The sequence below is a fragment of the Neomonachus schauinslandi genome, chromosome 7 (assembly GCF_002201575.2).
Source record: "Neomonachus schauinslandi chromosome 7, ASM220157v2, whole genome shotgun sequence".
NCBI lineage: Eukaryota > Metazoa > Chordata > Mammalia > Carnivora > Phocidae > Neomonachus > Neomonachus schauinslandi.
In genome coordinates, this window is record NC_058409.1 from 112,091,219 (window position 1) to 112,113,084 (window position 21,866).

Below are 21,866 nucleotides of genomic sequence, written 5' to 3' on the forward strand. Positions count from 1 at the left end.
TCCATTTCTTTGTGTCTTCCTCAATTTCTTGAGTATTCTATAGTTTTCGGAGTACAGATTCTTTGCCTCTTTGGTTAGATTTATTCCTAGGTAGCTTATGGTTTTGGGTGCAATTATAAATGGGATCTACTCCTTAATTTCTCTTTCGTCTGTCTTCTTGTTGGTGTATAGAAATGCAACTGATTTTTGTGCATTGATTTTATATCCTGCCACTTTACTGAATTCCTGGATGAGTTCTAGCAGTTTTGGGGTGGAGTCTTTTGGGTTTTTCACATAAAGTAGCATATCATCTTCAAAGAGTGAGAGTTTGACTTCTTCTTTGCCGATTCAGATACGTTTTATTTCTTTTTGTTGTCTGATTGCTGTGGCTAGGACTTCTAGTACTATGTTGAGTAGCAGTGGTGATAGTGGACATCCCTGCCGTGTTCCTGCCTTAGGGGAAAAGCTCTTAGTTTTTCCCCATTGAGAATGATATTTGCTGTGGGTTTTTCATAGATGGCTTTTATGATATTGAGGTATGTACCCTCTATCTCTACAGTGTGAAGAGTTTTAATCAAGAAAGGATGCTGTACTTTGTCAAATGCTTTTTCTGCATCTATTGAGAGGATCATATGGTTCTTGTTCTTTCCTTTATTAATATATTGTATCACATTGACTGATTTGTGGATGTTGAACCAACCTTTCAGCCTAGGAATAAATCCCACTTGGTCGTGGTGAATAATGCTTTTAATGTACTGTTGGATCCTGTTGGCTAGTATTTTGGTGAGCATTTTTGCATCTGTGTTCATCAGGGAGATTGGTCTGTAATTCTCCTTTTTGATGGGGTCTTTGGTTTGGAGATCAAGGTAATGCTGGCCTCATAAAATGAGTTTGGAAGTTTTCCTTCCATTTCTATTCTTTGAAACAGCTTCAGAAGAATAGGTATTAATTCTTCTTTAAATGTTTGGTAGAATTCCCCTGGGAAGCCATCTGGCCCTGGGCTCTTGTTTGTTGGGAGATTTTTTTTTTTTTAAAGATTTTATTTATTTATTTGAGAGAGAGAGAGAATGAGAGAGAGCACATGAGAGGGGGGAGGGTCAGAGGGAGAAGCAGACTCCCTGCCGAGCAGGGAGCCCGATGCGGGACTCGATCCAGGGACTCCAGGATCATGACCTGAGCCGAAGTCAGTCGCTTAACCAACTGAGCCACCCAGGCGCCTTGTTGGGAGATTTTTGATTACTGCTTCAATTTCCTTACTGGTTATGGGTAGGTTCAGGTTTTTTATTTCTTCCTGGTTCAGTTTTGGTAGTTTATACATATCTAGGAATGCATCCATTTCTTCCAGATTATCCAATTTGCTGGCATACAGTTGCTCATAATATGTTCTTATAATTATTTGTATTTCTTTGGTGTTGGTTGTGATCTGTCTTCTTTCATTCATGATTTTATTTGGGTCCTTTCTCTTTTCTTTTTGATAAGTCTGGCCAGGGGTTTAGCGATCTCATTCTTTCAAAGAACCAGCTCCTAGTTTCGTTACTCTGTTGTACTCTTCTTTTGGTTTCTAGTTCATTGATTTCTGCTCTTATCTTTATTATTGCTCTTCTCCTGCTGGGTTTAGGCTTTAGTTGCTGTTCTTTCTCCAGCTCCTTTAGTTGTAGGGTTAAGCTGTGTATTTGAGACCTTTCTTGTTTCTTGAGAAAGGCTTGTATTGCTATATACTTTCCTCTTAGGACGGCCTTTGCTGCATCCCAAAGGTTTTGAACAGTTGTTTTCATTTTCATTTGTTTCCATGAATTTTTTTAATTTCCTGGTTGACCCATTCATTCTTTAGTAGGATGCTCTTTAGCCTCCATGTATTTGAGTTCTTTCCAAATTTCCTCTTGTGACTGAGTTCTAGTTTCAAAGCATTGTGGCCTGAGAATATGCAGGAAATGATCCCAATCTTTTGGTATCAGTTGAGACCTGATTTGTGACCTAGGATGTGATCTATTCTGGAGAATGTTTCATGGGCGCTAGAGAAGAATGTGTATTCTGTTGCTTTGGGATGGAATGTTCTGAATATATCTGTGAAGTCCATCTGATGCAGTGTGTCATTTAAAGCCTTTATTTCCTTGTTGATCTTTTGCTTAGATGATCTGTCCATTTCAGTGAGGGGGGTGTTAAAGTCCCCTACTATTATTGTATTGTTGTCGATGTGTTTCTTTGCTTTTGTTATTAATTGGCTTATATAATTGGCTGCTCCCATATTAGGGGCATAGATTTTTTAAATTGCTAAGTCTTGTTGGAATAGACCCTTTAAGTAGGATGTAGTGTCCTTCCTCATCTCTTTTTATAGTCTTTGGTTTAAAATCTAATTTGTCTGATATAAGGATTGCCAACCCAGCTTTCTTTTGACATCCATTAGCATGGTAAATGGTTTTCCACCCCCTCACTTTCAATCTGGAGGTGTCTTTGGGTCTAAAATGAGTCTCTTGCAGACAGCTATTGATGGGTCTTGTCTTTTTATCTAATCTGATACCGTTTGTCTTTTGGCTGGGGTATTTAGCCCATTTACATTCAGGGTAACTATTGAAAGATATGAATTTAGTGCCATTGTATTGCCTGTAAGGTGACTGTTACTGTATACTGTCTCTATTCCTTTCCGGTCTATGTTGCTTTAAGGCTCTCTCTTTGTTTAGAGGACCCCTTTCAATATTTCTTGTAAGGCTGGTTTGGTGTTTGCAAATTCTTTTAGTTTTTTTTGTCCTGGAAGCTTTTTTAGATCAAGTATTTTTGCAACACTTCCGTAATCACAGTACAAATATTTTATTAGATTTTATTTATTTATTTGAAAGAGAGAGAGAGCTGGGAGAGGAGCAGAGGGGGAGGAAGAATCTCAAGCAGACTCCATGCTGAATGTGGAGCCTCACTTGTGGCTTGATCTGACCATCCTGAGATCATGACCTGAGCCAAAACCAAGAGTTGGACACTCAACCAACTCAGCCATCCAGGTGCCCCCAGAGTACAAATATTTTAAAGAATTCTAAAACATAGTTTAAAATACAAAGCAATATATGCTAAGCACCAAATTGTCCTGTCGGTGAGTTCTGTTAAGACATATAACACTGGAGTGCTCAAAGATGTCTTCCTACAAGAGAAAGAATTCTTATACAGTGTGTTGCACAGTTTCCTGTACATAACACAGTAGTGCTCAGCAAGCAGTTACTCTGATTATATCATTTGATGTTCACCTATCCCATTAGGTAAATACCTCTGTTTGGGAGATAAGCAAACGGAGATTTAGAGAAACTTAATTAACTTTATAAGGATCATTGAGTTAGTAAGTGGTTGAACCAGAATTCAAGCCCAAGTAGCCTCAATCAATCTTTACCCACACGAAATGACTAGCAATTGCTGAACATAAGCTCCCACTTTAGGTCTCCACGTAATATGAAAGCAGGGACCCTGTCAGTCTTGTTCCACTGTAACCCCAGGGTGTAATGTAGTATATAGCACATGGTAGTCATCAAGTAAGAACTTATGTTAATGAACAGATCACCTTTTTGTCACTACAGTTTACAACCAAAAACTAGGTAACTTGGGTTCAGATTCAGTCAATAAAGGCAATAGCTTGGTATCCACAATCAAAATGATAGCACCAAAACTTTTAAGTTAAAATAGTGGGAAAAAGTAAGACAAATTTGTGTTGATAGTACACTTTAGGACTATTGATAGACTGGTTTTTTGTAAATTTTCTTTTACATACAGGATCCCTTAGCATAAGACATAGATTATAAAAATGAGAGACGTCTAGGTTATTCTCTCTTTTCAGATTTGTCATACTTACCCCAAAAGGAAAAAATCTCAAAAACAACAAATGGGGGCCCTTTGATGCCAGTCTTACAGAAATAAATCAAATTACAAATTATACTAAATATGAACATAAAAGTCACTGCATCGACAGTACCTATAGAGTAATGAGGAAGATGTAAACAACCCAGAAAGAGAGGTGCATTGATTTATTATGCAAATAAGGACCAGATATTACAAAAGAAAAGAACAATACTGAATTTTTTCAGCCAGTGCAGGAGGTTGCCTAGGAAGTTAGTTCTACCAGAGTAACAGAAATAGAGTGCTATGTTATATTAAAAGCCAAAGTGAAGGTGGAACGCTAAATCTCTTTTGAAAGGAAACTTGCTTGTATTGCCTTTACTGTGTGGGATACATACAGGTTTCTTTTAACTGAAATTTAAACTTACACTTTTTAAGTATCTGTGGAATTTTTTTTTTTTTTAAAGATTTTATTTATTTATTTGACAGAAAGGCAGAGTGGCAGGGAGAGGGAGAAGCAGGCTCTCCGCTGAGCAGGGAGCCCGGCATGGGGCTCAATCCCAAGACCCCAGGATCATGACCTGAGCCGAAGGCAGCCGTTTAACCAACTGAGCCACCCAGGCGCCCCCTCTGGAATTTCTTGATAGCTCTATTTTAATATTTTGCAGAGTTTACTTGAACTAAAATTCTTTTTATTTTTCTTAAAAGATTTTATTTTTTTATAAAGAGCACAAGTAGGCAGAGAGGCAGGCAGAGGGAGAGAGAGAGAGAGCAGGCTCCCTGCTGAGCAGGGAGCCCAATGTGGAGCTTGATCCCAGGACCCTGGAATTATGACCTGAGCCGATGGCAGCCACTTAACTGAGCCACCCAGGTGCCCCTTGAACTAAAATTCTAATTAAAGTAATATGTATAATTTTCAAGCTTAAGATGGCAAGATATGAATTGTAGTGTATAAATATTTATAGTTATGTATATTTGATTATATAAATAATCCTTTTAGTAATACATTCAAACACTGTATTAAAAGTTGAAAAACCCAGGATGCCTGGGTGGCTTAGTTGGTTAACTGTCTGCTTTCCACTCAGGTCCTAATCCCAGGGTCCTGCAGTCCAGACCCACGTCAGACTCCCTGCTCAGTGGGGAGTCCGCTTCTTCCTCTCCCTCTTCCCCCCCCCCTCCACTCACCCATTCCCATCCCCATGCACTCTCTCTCAAATAAATAAAATCTTAAAAAAAAAAAAAAAAAGTTGAAAGGGGCGCCTGGGTGGCTTAGATAGTTGAGCATCTGCCTTCAACTCGGGTCATGATCCCAGGGTCCTAGGGTTGAGCCGCACATTGGGCTCCCTGCTGTTCAGGGAGCCTGCTTCTCCATCTTCCTGCCACCCCCCTGCTTGTGTTCTGTCAAGTAAATTAAATATTTAAAAATTAAAAATTAAAAAAAGTTGAAAGACCCAAGACTCTCCTCCCCCAGAGTCAATGGTAAAATCATGTTACTAGTTTCTTACGTATCTTGCCCAAAATATTCTAGATGCATGTATTTGTGAGCACCTGCTGCTGCACCTCACCCCCAGATGTTATCTACTATTCCTATATTTTTCTAGTTAGCAATATATCTTGAACATCATTCCAAACAGCGCATAGATATTTCTTGTTCTTTATAATAGCTGTGTAATACTCCATTTAACTACATTCCTCTTTTACGTATTTTTTTAAAAGATTTTATTTATTTGACAGAGCGAGAGCACAAGTAGGCAAAGCAGCAGGCAGAAGGAGAGGGAGAAGCAGACCCCCCACTGAGCAGGGAGGCCGATGTGGGGCTTGATCCCAGGACCCCAGGATCAGGACCTGAGCCAAAGGCAGTTGCTTAACGAACTGAGCCACCCAGGAGCCCCTACATTCCTCTTTTAATAAACATTTAGATTGTTTCAACTTATTAGCTATTAGAAACTATTCTGTAATACCTTTGTACATTCGGCTCTGGGTATATCTATGGGCTATTTGTCAGGATGAGGATTTTTAGAATGAAATGGAATACATAATGTTTCTGAAAAGAGATTGCTCTTCAAAACAATATACAAATTTACACTTTGATGTGTTTTATTTGCTGGGCTAAGTCAATGTGCTATTAGTGTTTTTATGAAATGTAATTGTGAGGAAGTACACAATTAGTATATAACTTTTGTAAAGAAGAATTTATTAGTAATCCAAAGAAAAAATCTGCCATTAATCCTATTTTTCTATAACTAAAGTAATTAAAAGTATGGGATGTTAAGACAGACATGGGTTCAACTCCCAGCTTTGACACTTAGGATCTGTGTGATTTTGAGCAGGTTATTTAGTCCTTTTAGGCCTTGATTTATGTCTTTGCAAAATGGGGGAAATAATAGTGCTTACCTAACAGAATTATGATGAAGATTAGTGTACAGAATGATTACTGAAGAGACTGACAGGAGTATGTGCTTGATACCTCATATGGAATGACCTAAGGGATTAGAGACATAACAAGAACATATATCTATGTCTATTTTACAAAAACAACAGTGAATACAAAAAGTTCTCTAATAACGAACTGATTATTTTCTTGGAATCTTTCAATTCATAAGAATGTAAAATCTTCATCTGAACCCTTCACAGCCATGAATTTGAATTTCTGAGCAGAGTTTAGTATGGAACAGTTCATTCAGATTCAGACTCAATCTTAGAGAATATAAAATTCTAATTAAAGAAGAGAACCTCAGAGGCACTTGGGTGGCTCAGTCAGTTAAAACGTCTGACTCTTGATTTCGGCTCAGGTCGTGATCTCAGGGTTGTGAGATCAAGCCCCACGTTGGGCTGGGTGTGAAGCCTGCTTAGGATTCTCTCCCTCTTCCTCTCCTTCCCAACCCCAAAAAATTAAAAAGAAGAGAACCTCAATAATGAGATTTGGGTTTATTAGATTGCAATGTAATCTTGAATTTCTCTAACCTCAGATAAAACAAGAGAATTTCTAAGAGAGTGTTATAATAATGATGGCTGGTAATTTATAAACACTATTAATTTGAGAATGCCTATAAAGAATCAAGTGTAAAACTTCAATGTTGCAGCTGATTTCAAGCATTCCTTTTAACAGATTTTAAGTACTGAAACTTCCTAGAGGTATGATCACCTCAAATCTCCTCTATAAATAGGAAACTGAAACATGTTCACTTTGAGACATCAAAAAACATTTAAAATAGGCACCACAAAATGGATTTGTGGTTAAAGGTCAAATTTATTAGGAGATTAAGAGATGTATTATACATGGACTATAAATACTGCACAGCTGACTTTATTCACCATCAAGCACAGAGATATAGTCAGTGCCAACCTATTTTGTGGATACTCTTGTTCTTTTGTTCCAAGAAAAATTTGCACCATAAGACTTGGACTTGGGTTTTGGAATCTTCCTCTCTTCAATGTCATAGCTCCACCCTAGAAAACAAAAACAAACCCACAGAAACAGAATTAGAGAGGATACCTCAAGAGCACAGCAAGCAGAAGCTTTCATAAATTTAATGTTCATTTATCATGAGGAGTACATGTCAGCACATCTGAAATATAAATACTTTGTAATATTTTCCCTTATAATCCTGTGTGACAAGGGGGTCCAAAATAGTGCCTGAAGATGATTTAACTATATCTCAAGAGCGTAACCCATAATGTGACTTCTCCTTGCTCAATATTCCTTATTCAATTACTGATGGTTACATATTCATGTAAAATTTTCTATTTCTCTATGTGGTTTAATATGCATCTTCTTTAATAACTGCAGTGGGAACACTGAGCAATATAATCTGTCTCACTGTTTTCTAAAGGCTCATGCTAAAAGCAATACAGAAAAGCATACATGGTTATGTGTACATATCTATGTACAGTTACCTATATAAATGACAGAGTCGGAGTAGACCTAAAAGATTATTTGGTTCTGCTCTCTGAGCTTTGACAGGCTACTGATTAAATTCAAAAACTTTTTTTCAGCAAGGGCTATCTATTTAGAATCCCATGGAAGTAACGTGATAACAATGCAAATTCTTTGGCCTGACCAAAGGCTCATTGGGTCTAATTTCTGGTAGGGGCTTGGGAATCTGTACGTTAACTATTGATCCTGAGAGATTTTTATGCACAGAAGCTTAAGAACTACTGGCCTAAACTGTCTGCTTCTGGGAGTCTTTGTATCTTCTCTCCAAAGCCCTTCTCAGTGTTTTATAATTTTGAAAACTAGGTTTATTCATGCCCATGTCTTCTGCTTTAAGTCCAGTTCCTCAGTTCTTCTAAGGTGGACAATCCTTCAACATCCTCCTTCTTGAAGATATAATTAAGTCATTGTTCTATTCCCTAGTCCAAGCAACCTCTGTAACTTTTACTTTTCTTCATAAGATTCATTTTCCATCCCTATAATTTATCATTCTATCTGAGGACTTTCTTCAAATAACTCATCTTGAAACATTTGATCCATGGCTGCTGAATCATGCAGTCATGTATAAAATGTCCAAACTATTACATGTCTCATTAAGTAAACTTCTTGATCTTGTGAATTGTTATGAGTTCTAGTGCCTCTTGGTGGGTATAGTATTTGCTGCCACAAAAGCTTGTATTTCACTAGCCCCTTAGAATGCAATTTTGCCACAAAAGTGAAGCCTGTAAAAATCAAGTCATCAAAGTATACTGCTACTACTGCTTATTTTAGTGTCCAAAAAGAGGAAATAATTCCATTGCTAGAACTCCATCTTCAAAGAAAGTCCATGTGCTATAAGGAAATTGAGAAGCAGGAAAGCAAATGAAACAAATGGTTTAAAAATACAAACGAAACATCAGAATCCAGGAGAGAAAAAAATATTGATTCAATTTACTTGCTTAAACATAACCTTACTTTAAAGGAGTAAAGTTTTGAGTATTTTCTAATCCATTAAAACAGGAAAAAAAGATCAGAAAGTTATGTCTTACTTTAAGAGGATCTGAACCTATAAAATAAGTACATTAACAAGTGGCTATTTGCATTTCAAAAACTTTACTAACAGGCCTAAGAATAGTACCTACTTCATAGGTTGTCATGAGGATTAAACAAGCTTATTCATGTGAATTGCTTAGAAAATACCTGGCACTTAACAATCACTTATTGAGTTCTATGAAAAAGGTACTTTTCTAAAACCTTTATATGAATTAATTATTCCCTTTATGTAACTGAGGAAACTGAGGCACAGAGTGGAGGTAACTAGCACAAGCTCACTTGGCTAGAAAGGGACAGACTCAGGATTTAAACAAAGAATCTGATTCTGGAGCTTTTGCTTTAACTAATACTGTGTCTCTTGTGGTTTATAGCAAGCACTTGATAAATAAGCTATTCTGTCTCAAATTTGATTTGCAACTTTCTGGTAACACATCTTCTATGTGAAGTGAAGCATTAAAGTAAATAAAATTTCCATCACATTGAAACCCCTAATTTTGAAATTAAATACAGAAAGGAATTTTGGTAAGCAAATTAATGCTGTGACCTGAACATGATAACTTTAACATTATAAACTTCTCAAGCACTTCCTACATTAACCAGCAAATGATGCTGTTAATTATAAAAAATAATTCAATAAAGCAGGTATAGCAATACTTACTGAGCATTTGCTATTCATTTAATAAATACTATTGATTGCATACTCTGTGTCAAGGACTGTTGAGACACCAGAGGTAAAGCAGTGAATAAATTCCCAAACTTCTTCAAGTTAGCAGAAAAGAAATTGATAAGTAAATGCATGGTATACTAGATGCTAATACAGCAATACCTATGATTAAAAATACATATTTTATGCTAATGAGCACTAAAGAAAAAACATTCTAGAGAGGGTACACAAGGAAACTCTCCCTCCCCTTAAGAAGGTCACATTTGACTGAAGATCTGAAGGAGATCAGAGTTAGCCATGTGGATGTCTGGGAAAAGAGCCTGAGGCATGTTCTAAGCCCTCTGTTAAGTGCTTTAAATGTATTTTTATAGAATTTTAAAACAGATCATAGGTTGCTTGGCTTATGAAGTAGGCATTTTATATGCCCCAATTTTATATTTAATTATTTAGGAAAAATAAAGCACAGAGAAGGTAAATAAGCAGCCTAAAGCCACATGGCTAAGTGGCAAAGTCAGGGTTTTAACCAAGGCTGACTTTAAAGCTATGTACCTAACCACCTCAAAAATAAAACTGCATTTCTTTAAAAGCATCTTGTAATTTCAATTTTTATCTATTTCACCCATTTCCTTTCAATCTTTGTGATTTTGTAATCCCTCCCCCCTTAATTTTTATAAATGTGTTGAAAATAACTGTTTCAAGAATGCCTGGAAAGTTAAGTCTATGTCTGCCATATGTCCAGCCACCCCCACCCCGGTTGTGGAGAAAGGAAAAGGTTTCTAGTGTAGATTCTATGTCTGGTTATAATGATTGTTGGTAAGTTATCCAAGGCCTCCATGATCTCTTCTTGCCAAGTGATGGGTGAGAGAACCTATGCTCCCTCACCCCTGCTTCCCAACACACTCTCCAGCCCAATAAAAGACATTATAAGAGGAACTGAAGAAATGATAAAGTACTTGGACATATTTAGGAATTGGTATTATACATGAACATATACCTGATAATCACTCTCATTTACATGGTTAATCTGTCTTTCAATCACCAGGGAGAAGATAATTTTTTTACTGTGTCAGAATGCAGACATAGCTCTATTATCTGTTTTACTCATGTAGTCTCAAAATGCTGTCAGGGTCACTGTAATGTGAGAAGACTGGGATTTTGTACACATAAAAGAACAACTGGTTTGGGTTTTCTCCTGGTAACAAAGGAGTGACCTGGCTCTTGGGAATTGTGAGCCAGATTATAGTTGCTGTTGATGGTGGTAACAACAATAAATAGAATTATCATAGGGACTGGAATGTGGACGGGCAAAGCATCTTGGGAAAACAAAAACATACATGGAAGAAACTAGCATTTGCTAACAGTATCCAGCTCTACATTATTGCTCTACCACAGCCACCTATGATTATTAGGATGTATGGGGCGGGGGGGGGGGGAGAGGGGGATCTCTTTTCCTCACATTTTTCTGTGGGAAACAACTTTGCTCCCAAACCTGCACAAGCAACTAATAACTTCTCCGATTAAGTAAAAGGAAAGAGGGGTATGAGGAATTCTAATGAGAACTCACAAGAGACTGAAACTCAACTCAGGGTCTACATAAATCTCCTTTTGGATTTTCTATCCATCACTGAGAAAACTTTTCTAGGTAGGACTGATGCTGGGATGAAAATTTGCTCTTTTGGGGGGAACTCTTAAGAATCTGACCACATTTCTAAGCATCCTTCTCCAAAGTGTTTACCTTACAATGTGTGGATAAACGATTTTATTGGTCCTAGTATACTTCATACCACAATCTTTCCCAAGTTATTTTTTGTAATATTGTGGCAATATAAAGGCTACTGGAGCAAGCAGTGAGCTTTAGCTAAAAAGACAAAATAAACCATAAAAATAACAACACTTGAAAGGACATTAAACATTTGTACTTAATGGATAAGTTACATGAACTGTGCTTATCTTTTCTACTTCCTATGTGAAGGTTGTTCTTAAAAAGAAAGAACATAATGTAACTTGCAAGAAATAGAATGTAAAAATTTAAGAATGGAATTTTGTGAAATGTTAAGTTGCTGTAAGAATTTTCTTTTCAACACTAAGCTTTTTTAAAAACTCAAGTTTCTGAATGAGATCATGGAAGTGAAAACACTTGCATTCTCTGAAGAACGCTTATACAAAATCAAGGTGTAGTCTATGACAGTGGTCCCAATATGTTGTTCTATTAGGACACTGAAAACCAGCCTTCACTCTTCCCAGCTGTGCAACAGAAGAAGATCAAAGCAACTGAGTCCAAAGCAGCTGCCCCAGGAATGGGGTAAGCTCCTAGGGCTGCCGTCACATCCCACTGAGGAGAGCAGCCATATGGCACGGATTAACCACAAATCCAACCACCAGCACCTAAATGATGAGAAGCTGACTCCCTTTGCTGTTTCACACACTGGAATGCTTTCACAAAGATATTTTGATCTTTAAGCCCTAGTATCAGAGAAGTACCTCTGGCAAATACTGTAGTAAACTTAAAATGTGACCTGTAATATCTCATGCTCAATTTCTTTTTTGGAAAGATGCCCATTTATTTTGTTGATCTCCAGACTGTGGTTGAGATATTCTACTTCCTATGATATGAATGTTTGGTGTAATCTTTCAAATGCACCCAAAAAAGCCCAAAACCCAAAATTAAAGACCAAAATACATCCACAAAAGGCCTCTGAACAAAACCAGATCATGACAATTAACTTGTGAATTCTATGTATGAGACAGAAAATTAATTCCATTCACTTTTATTTATAGAACCATTTTATTTATGGTTCCGTAAGGCAAAATACAGAGAAATGTTCATCAGTGCTTTTATTGCTTGTGAAATGTTACCTCTAGTAACCTTGGTCCAAGTCCTATAAAATGTCTTTCTCCTGTAATAATCTAATCTCAAACCCTGACATTAGTTCAGAAGTGAATAGTTTAATGGTTTTTCCTACTGTCCATCTGTGTACAAATCGAGAAGCACTGCATAATTTGGCACAAAATGACATAACTCTCAGTTGCTGCTAACAGAGGTATGGGATCGGAATAGAAAAGGCTTTGGGAAGCCACAGCAAGGTATGTGGATACTTGGAAGGTTTCAAGGGTTTTCACCAGGCTATGCACCCATATTATGCCTGGGTAAAAGCAAAGCATAAACTTTTAAAATATAATTTAAAGGGGGTTGGGGGCTGTGACAGTCTTTGAGGAATTTCATTTTAGAAGTCCCTCTACTTTGAAATTCCCAAGCACCTAGTATTTGGCAGGGTGAGGAGGTTCAGATTAATTTGAAAGTATCTTAGATCTTCTTTTAGAAAATATTATGGAGAAATAACAGGGGTTGAGATACATTGGCAAAGCAATTCTTTCCACGAAAATTACATAAAATTTTTTAAACAAGCAAATAAGGTGAAAATGTGAGGAACCTGAAAGATTAGTAACACCCCACACCTGCCACAGCTGCAACACCTCAAAAAAAAAAAAATCCCACCTTTGATGTGATAGTCAATGGCCCCCTTAAATTTTATCTTTTCAAATAATATAGTTGCTATACAGTATTATTTTGATTTCCAAGGCAGTAATTGGAACCACATTATTCAGAATTTGCCACAAAATAAACTGGTTTGTGTTCCAAAAGTACATGTGAAAATCAGTCATTAGAAATTGAGAACACATTTTTTTCTAGAGAAAGAGACTATACAACAGTGGTAAAGGTCCAAAAATCACTCTCAGAGATTTTGATGTAATTGGTTTGGGTGTGGTCTGTGCATAGGGATTTCCAAATCCCATTTAACCCATAATACACTAGGAACCTGACTAAGCCACCATGTATAACATTATCTCTATGAGAAAAATTATTTCAGACCTCCAAGGGGGAATCTAAATCTCTCTCCCCACCCAGCATGTCTGTCTGTCTCTCAGGAGTCTCAGCAGTTCAGGAGTCAGGCTGAACATTTCCCTGGAAACAAAGACAGCCAGTACCTTAGACTGGGGATTGAGAAGAAAGAATGATGAAGAAAAAAATTGGGGCTTCAACAGAAAATTATGGTGTCTACGGCATACCAGATCTCAGCCCTGACTATGGTCTTTGAGTTATTTTGAAACCCTGTAAGATGTAGGTGTGGATTCTGTATTTGTGAATTTGCCTGTTCACTAAAATTTACCTGTAACCCCCAAATCAATATTCACAATGCTTCCATGGTCATTAGTGACATGCACAGAGCAATGGAAATTTGAGTCACTCAACGTACATGTTTCCAGCTGAGGTCAAGCAAGGTAATGCTCTGTGCTTTCTTGTTTCAGATCGCATACTGTAAACAAGTGTCCTTTTCGTGGTCCATTTACAGGGGCATTTTTGGCATTTTTGTGCTTCCTGTTGATGATTTTGATGTTTAAAATGGCCCCACAAGTGTAGTGCTCTAGCACTTTCTAGTGTTCCTAAGGACAAGAAGGCTCTGATGTACCAATATATGTTAGATAAGCTTCATTCAGGCATAAGTTACAGTGCTGCTGGCTATGAGTTCAATGTTCATGAATCAACAATACACATTAAATAAGGTGTTTTTAAACCTTTGAACAGAATCACATTTTAAAAAGGTTATGTATGTATTGATTGGTTGACAAAATTTTGTGATCAGAGTCTCAAAAGAATCTAACTTTGTATTTTTCTTAGGAGCAGTATTTCAGTACTCGTTAGTGTTTTTTGTGACTTTAGAGATCATAACTACCATGAGTAACAAGAACCAACTGTAACAGATATATAAATTCTGTCCTGCCTGGTGACTCTTCCCCACCCCCTTTGGAAAAACCAGTTTTGTCTCCACTTGTAATTCATCTCAACATTCCTTTACTCCATATAAATTTGTGCCTTACTGATTTTTCCTTTGAACTGGTTATAACATCCGCCTAGTTCCCTCATTTCATGAGTAAACTAAATTCTTAAAAATGTATTTATCTCTATCTATATTAGAGTCATGATTTTATCTTTTTAAGGAAATATTCTTTTCACAATTTTGGAAGTCCCACTGAGACACCTAATAGATCCACCAGCCAAAGCCTGGTAAACTTCTTCACCAGAAGTGGTATACCTTATTTTAAGCTCAGGTATGTATTTTCTTGGCCCCAAGAGGCAAATACAAGAGAATTTTGCTGATTCAATGTTTTCTATTTTTACCTTTGCTCTCTACTAAGTTTGGGAATTGGTTTTAGAGAGCTATTCTCTAAATAGGATGAAAAAAACCCCCAGAAAATCTGGTCTATTGGTCTTTGCAGTCTATTTGAGCTCAAACAAATGAAGAATTTGTACTCACTGAGAACAGCTCTTTAGTATGGACATAATTCTGTGTTAACTGTTAACCCATGACTGAAATTTTAGAACTGAAGTTATAAACTGTGTGACTACTGGTCTTGTCTACATGTCTGTTAATTCAGAAGGGTCTTTACTACTCATTATATATGTATGGGTAATGTTCTTCTACCTCTACATGTCATTAATGAATTAAGATTGTAAGATCTCTTAGGCTCTATTTTGATTAGCTTATAGGAAAAAATAAGTGCTTGTATAAGAATTCCTACAGTTCTTAGAAATCAAGGAAATTGAACTTCTAAATAGTCTTAATGTGCCAGATTTAAAAAAGGTATTCTTGGGGTGCCTGGGTGGCTCAGTCAGTTAGGCATCAGACTCTTGATTTCGGCTCAGGTCATGATATCAGGGTTGTGAGACTGAGCCCCAGTGGGCTCTAGGCCCAGCGGGGAGTCTGCTTGAGATACTCTCCCTCTCCTTCTGCCCGCCCCCACCCCCAACCCTGCTGGGACTCTCACTCTTTCAAAAAAAAAAAAAAAAACATTCTTAAAGACCTAAGGAACATTTAAGAATTCAAGTACAAATAACATAGGTGAATCTTGGGGCACCTGGCTTGCTTAGAAGAGCATGCAACTTTTGATCTCAGGGTGGTGAGTTCGAGCCCCACATGGGGTATATAGATTACTTAAATGAATAAATAAATACTTAAAAAAATATATATATATATAATATTATAGGCAATCAATCTATGGGGTGCCTGGGTGGCTCAGTCAGTTGAGCATCCAATTCTCGGTTTCGCCTCAGGTTGTAATCTCAGGGTTGTGGGATTGAGCCCTGCATCAGGATCTGCGCTCAGCACTGACCCCTCTGCTCCTGCCCCCCCCCCCCGCTGGCATGTGCACGCGCGCATGCACACGCACACATTCTCTCAAATACATAAATCTTTAAAAAATATATATATAGGTGATCTTTGGCAAACAAATTTAATAATTTTTATTTAATAAAAGCTATATTTTCTTTAGTTTATTAGTGTTAAATATGCCAAGCACAGATCTTTATTCTATTTCAATATGTTCTTTCTAAACTTATATAAGTTTACTGATCAAATAAGCTAGCATTACTTCTGTTTAATGTTTATAATCCTAAAAACTATAAATTTGTGTTTATCCAAAATGATTCTTCATTCTGGTAATTTTAACAGTAACTAAGTTTTGTAGTATGTCACTTTGGAAATTAATTTCCAAGATCTTAGGTTAACTTAAAACCTCAGATGATGGGGGTGCCAGGGTGGCTCAGTCGTTAAGCGTCTGCCTTCAGCTCAGGTCATGATCCCAGGGTCCTGGGATCAAGCCCCACGTCGGGCTCCCTGCTCAGTGGGAAGCCTGCTTCTCCCTCTCCCTGTCCCCCCTGCCTCTCCCACTACGTGTGCTCTCTCTCTGTATCTCAAATGAATAAATAAAAATCTTAAAAAAAAGCTTAGATGATGTTAATGGGTATTTATTAGATATTTAGATCATTTCTAAGAATACTGAACTACTGATTACTAAGCAAAAATTTAAGTTTATATATTTTTGCTTCGTGTTTTTATATGGTACAGAGAGGCTGTATCTTTGGGTTTGTTAATGGACACATTCTTTTTTGCCACTTGGAGAAGTCCGACTATAAAGAGTCTTGCATGTGGTTGTAGAAAGTTGTTAGGTGAATTTGTAAGTTTTGCTAGTTTACTTAAATATCAGTGTGTAACAGTTTTCAATGATCTAGCTCTCAGTTTTCTCTATGAAATCAGAGTTAACTTTGGTTAAAAGATGTAATTAATATATATGAGATTCTCCTAGGAGCAATAGTGGCAAAGAGGTATAACTTCGTATGGAAGGTAATGAGATGTGTTTCTGTTTACCAACGGAAAAAGGGAATAGTTAGTATAGAGGCCTCTTTTAGGCAACCAACTTGAACAACAGAAACCTGATCAAGGCAAAGGGGCCCAGAGTGACCACCAAGCTGAATGCAAACAGGCTCACTAAGCGACCTACCGGGAAATAGCCACAGGCCCTAACTGACCAATTACAACCAGGCACAGTTCCAAAGATTACCAAAAAAGGGAAAATTCCATACTCCCTCACTCTGCCCAATAACTGGTCCCTCACTAGCCCCTTGTCCCAGTTTTTCCTTTGCTATCTTGCCCACCGTTTGTTCTGCTCTGGGTGAATTCTTACACCTCCCGCACTGCAGCGGCCACCCTATCAGGTCGGGTCACTCCACAGTTAGGTCCTAAAGTAAATGTCCAAAATGAGAAAGAGAATGGTGAAAGACAAAACCTGAATGGATACTGAAAGTTATATAAGCTTTGCAAAAACAAAGCTTTATTTGCCTTACAGTTATGTCCAAAAAATCTGAAAAGCTCTGAAATGTATTAAAATCTTACAAAGTTTGCTCAGTTTAGGTGGGCTTATTTCATTAGTTCACTATTTACTGCCTCTACTTACAACATGAAGGGTTATTCTTTTTGTCTAATCTGCCTAGATTTCAAAGTTTCTGCGGCTTGCCAGAATAACCTTATATGCTGACTTTAAGTCCTTAATGACTTCCATAAGAGCTCAGGATCTTTACAGTCATGTTACCTTTTACGTTTGTAAGTTTTATCATCCCTTTGAAATGAACAGTCAAGTACTGTTTGTCTAGTACCTACGATCCTATTCCTATCCTAAGTGTGCAAATCTACTGACATTTTTAAATTTTTGCCTCCCCAAAATAGCAGCCTAAATGTAAAATAAAAGATTCAGATTATCTTTGTACCTAAAACTATTTTCAAGATTTCCCCAGAAGGCCTCTGGGACTATCAAAAGGATGTATTCTTTTAACCTCATGAAAAGAGAGATACTGAAAATAATTAGGTTTACTTGACACGATACTATTGATGAGTGGTACTATAAGAGCTATCAAGTCAGAAGAGATGCTTAGCTCTCCTGAGGTTAAATCTATATGGGTAAAATGTTACTAATATAGTTATGCTATGTGCTAAGTATACATTCTCAGTGCCCTCACTGTCCATGTTTTATTTATCAGAGCCCCAGTACTGCTTTGTCCGATATTAGTGTAGGTTATCAAACACAATTTCAGTTATCTTTAAAAACATAACTTGGCTGCATCTTCTGTACTTTGGATCTCGTATCTTCTAGGCCAGTATATGTAAACTGGGAATACATATCACTAATCAATAGAGTTTTATTAATATACAAATGTTTAGGACCTTCCCCAGACTTACTGAATCTCTTTACTTGATTTTCTTAACATATTTCTGGTATATTCTTACTATATGTTTGGCACATTCAGGGTATATTACATCTCAGGATTATTATTATTTCTCTGTAAATATGTTCATCCATTTTTATAAGTTAGATGCACATTCACTGTCTTCTTTGAAACCAGCCTTTAATATTACAGATATTTTGTATATAATGTTTTTGGTATGACTTTAAGTTGCATTATTCTTGTTATGACTGTTTATATTTCATTTCTGAAATTTACCAGTAATGTTAATTACAGCCATCTTAAATCTTTTATCATTTAGGGATAGATTTGTTTGTTTTACTCTGATGTTACCCTGAAAGCTCCTGAAATCAGTTACAGGCCAGAGTGCTTTGTCTTCAATAAAGACAGCCTAAGAGCTCTGTGGAGGAGGACTGTTAGGTATTCTTGGGTATAGGCTTATGATGGCATAATAATTCTAAGACCACACTAGTGGACTGAGTCAGGGCTTCCAGAACTCTAGTTGAGCGGCAGATAAATTTATGATCCAGTGAAACAAGAATTATATAGGACTGAATGCACTAATGAGGGCTGAATGTAGTTTCTGTTTGGAGTATTTCTGATATTGTTTCAATGTTCTATTTTCTGGGCATTTAAGGAAGTCCTTTCCCTTTTCTCCTAAGGTATCTACAATTTAATAGACAGTGTTTTGTAAACTAAAATTTGTTATCATTTGTAAATGATTAGTCTCCCTGCATGACCCCTACAGAATTAGGGAACCCTTGTTGAATATTCTTATATTCATGGCAATATAGTTATTTGTACATGTTCAGTATGTCCTCCTTTTTATTAGAAAATAAGTGTGAACAATGGTTATGCAACGAGGGCCATACCTAGATTGACATATTTGACAATGATACTCATTTAATCAGATATGACCAGACACTTTTAAGGAACTAAAGTTTACAAAATCTTTCCAGGAAAGTGGCATGGCTCCAGGCTAACAAATTACAAAGTTCCCCAAGATGGTAAGGAACCTTTCTTTGAGGATCTTAGGATATTTTAGGGACCTTAAGAAGGGAGGAAAAATTTGCCCAAATTAATAGGCATCACAGAAGAAATCTGATGGAAAGTTATTTGTTGTGAAAAGTCTGAGATTCCTTATGAAAAATTTCAGCAAAGCAAACTTAAAGAAAGCTTATGTGGTAAAGAGCAGAACTTCCGCTCCCAAAAAACACGTTTTAGGCATAAGGATTTTGAGCTGGTTAAGTTTCAAAAAGCAGTAAACACAGGGAAATCTCCAAAAATGAAGCAAGTGCCCTTTTATGAGGGAAATTAACATTTATAAGAGAAATCTCCATTTGTAAAGGTGTCTCCCACTCAGGACTAGGAAGAGGAGGATGACTAAAACTCTGGAAATTCAACCAATGGAAAAGCCTTGGAATTAAGTCTGCATAACAAATTATACCCTTGTTTATGGTGCTTTGCCTAATAACCTCCCAAGGCTGTCCCGAGCGCCAGCTCCCCAAATCTTTTGTCTTTATCTGGAGATGGTATTTAAGGTGGTGGCAAGGGCCATTTTGGAGTTATCAGTTTTTCCGGGTATATAGGAGGTATACATGTTATTAAACTTCTGTTGGTTTTTCTTGGTTACATCTTTTAATTATAGGGAGCAGGGGGTCTCAGTCAAGACCTATAAAGTTAAAGGGAAAACTATTTATCCTCTCCTACAGTTGCAGATTATTCATTCTTGCTATACCTAAATAAATACTCAGGCCAAATACTAGCCCAATATTTTGTGATCATAAATAATCTTTGAGATTTTTTTTTTAATCACAAAAGGAGAAGAGTAGAAACAAATTCTGTTTCAGTAGAAAACTGCATTATCTATAGTATGCCCTTTCCCTTCCAGGTTATCAGATTTCAGCGTAATTCCTTGTCTTTCAGCTATTTTATCTCTTTTTAAGTTGTATGACTGATAGATATGCAAATTATGTCCTGTGTCCCACTGGTAGTGATTTAATTAACTGCCCCTCCCCCACAAAACCTCCATCTGTCTCCATTTGCATTCCTTTTTTCCACATACATTTGTGCTGTTTTGACTTTTACTTTGAACTGGTTATAACATCTACCTAGTTCTTTTATATCACATGAATAAAAAAATCCTTTAACACAAATTTTTATATCTTAGGAGTCCTGATTCTTAGCTTTCGAAACAAAGGTGTCTTTTTAACAGATGACTGAATGTGAGGTTGAGGCCCTCATTAGAAGGTTTAAGTTAGGTGGAAATCCAGACTTTGCTGCTGGGTCTACTTCTGGAATAATTCTAAGTCCTGGGCTGCAAACTCCAATTACCTCCTTATTTTCCTGAATCCAGGGCTCGACCTGTCTGCTTCCTCCCCTGGAGCTTCTACCTTCTATTACTTCAGAGGCGGGTTTTCCTCCCCAATAGACCCACTATGGACAGAACGCAGTTTCACAGTTTATCCTCTATCCTCCCACTCCTGAAAGAAACCCTCCCCTATTTTGAGAATTTCAAAGAGTTTTTACAGCTAACAACAACAAGAAAAACACAGGGGGTAAAATGACCTACCAAAGGAAAGTCACAAAGTTTCAAATCAGATCAAACGGGGAAAAGGCCATTTCTGGTTTTCATTAGCATGTAAATGGTAGTAGGTCCTAGCCTTCTACCATCGACATTTTTCCACAACTATCTTACTCCTCCTCTCTCCGTGATGCAGCTTCCTTCTCCTCCCCGCCCTCAACCCTATCATGAAACACTAGGAAAGACAAAAGCCACAATGGGTGAGAAAGGTGGGTCTTTTCAGTACACAAAGAACTAAAGTGAGGTTCATCTACATTTCAGAGGAAACCTCAGATACTCTTTTCTCTTTTTACAAAGAAAGGTTATCTTTGAAGAGTTCCTCTGGAATATTTGCTGAGCTCAAACAGAGACCTTCAGGATGAGGCCCTGGGGTTAAAGCCAAAAGACACAGAGTATTTATATTTTCTTTACTTAGTGTGTATGTTGGGGGAGGTTGAGAACTAAGATTTGGGGGAGTGGAAGGCAGGGAGCAGGGGGGAAAGCCATAGGGAGGGCATTCAATCTTTTTTCCCACCCCCTAATTTCACAGAATCAGCCCTCTGAAAAAGTGAGATATGGTGAGGAGAGACCTAAGCAAAACAGAAGCAGGGGGTAGTTACAGGAGTTATTAATAGCAGGAAGAACTTCTTTTTAGTCTCAGAAATTATATATTCTTACATAAAATTCTTATATAAAAAGATGAGCCTGCACAATACCTTATATGGTTAAGAAATGAAAAATGGGTGATTAATGGGATCTTGTGGTATAATATAGGTCTCTTTTAGCTATTTTATTTCATTATTATATTACATGTAACATAAGAGTTTCCACTTATCCTTGATTCATACCGGGTAAGAATAAAGAATAGAACTATGTTTCTCAAAAATATAAAATGTGAAGTTTCCAAAGTTGGATAAGGTTTTCATATTTCTTTTTTTTAATTATGTTAATCACCATACATTACATCATTAGTTTTTGATGTAGTGTTCCATGATTCATTGTTTGTGTGTAACACCCAGTGCTCCATTCAACATGTGCCCTCTTTAATACCCACCACCAGGCTAACCCATCCTCCCACCCCCCTCCCCTCTAGAACCCTCAGTTTGTTTTTCAGAGTCCATAGTCTCTCATGGTTCATTTCCCCCTCTGATTTCCCCCCCTTCATTCTTCCTCTCCTGCTATCATATTTCTTATATTCACTATAGAATATATATTAGTGAAATATTTAGAATATGTTTAGAATATGTATAGAATGTATATTCTGTGCATTGCTAAGTACTATATAGGTCAGTGCTGTCCAACAGAAACA

At 37.2% G+C, this 21,866-nt stretch overlaps 1 protein-coding gene across 1 annotated transcript in view; it reads right to left on the bottom strand.

Annotated features, from left to right (window-relative positions):
• Nucleotides 1–6,994: 6,994 nt before the first annotated feature.
• NDUFS4 (NADH:ubiquinone oxidoreductase subunit S4) overlaps nt 6,995–21,866 on the bottom strand; it is a 107,146-nt gene continuing 92,274 nt past the window's right edge. Inside the window, exon 5 of the mRNA XM_021696837.1 lies at nt 6,995–7,239. Coding sequence (XP_021552512.1) covers nt 7,136–7,239 — 104 coding nt within the window. The 3' untranslated portion in view covers nt 6,995–7,135. The remainder of the gene's footprint in view (nt 7,240–21,866) is intronic.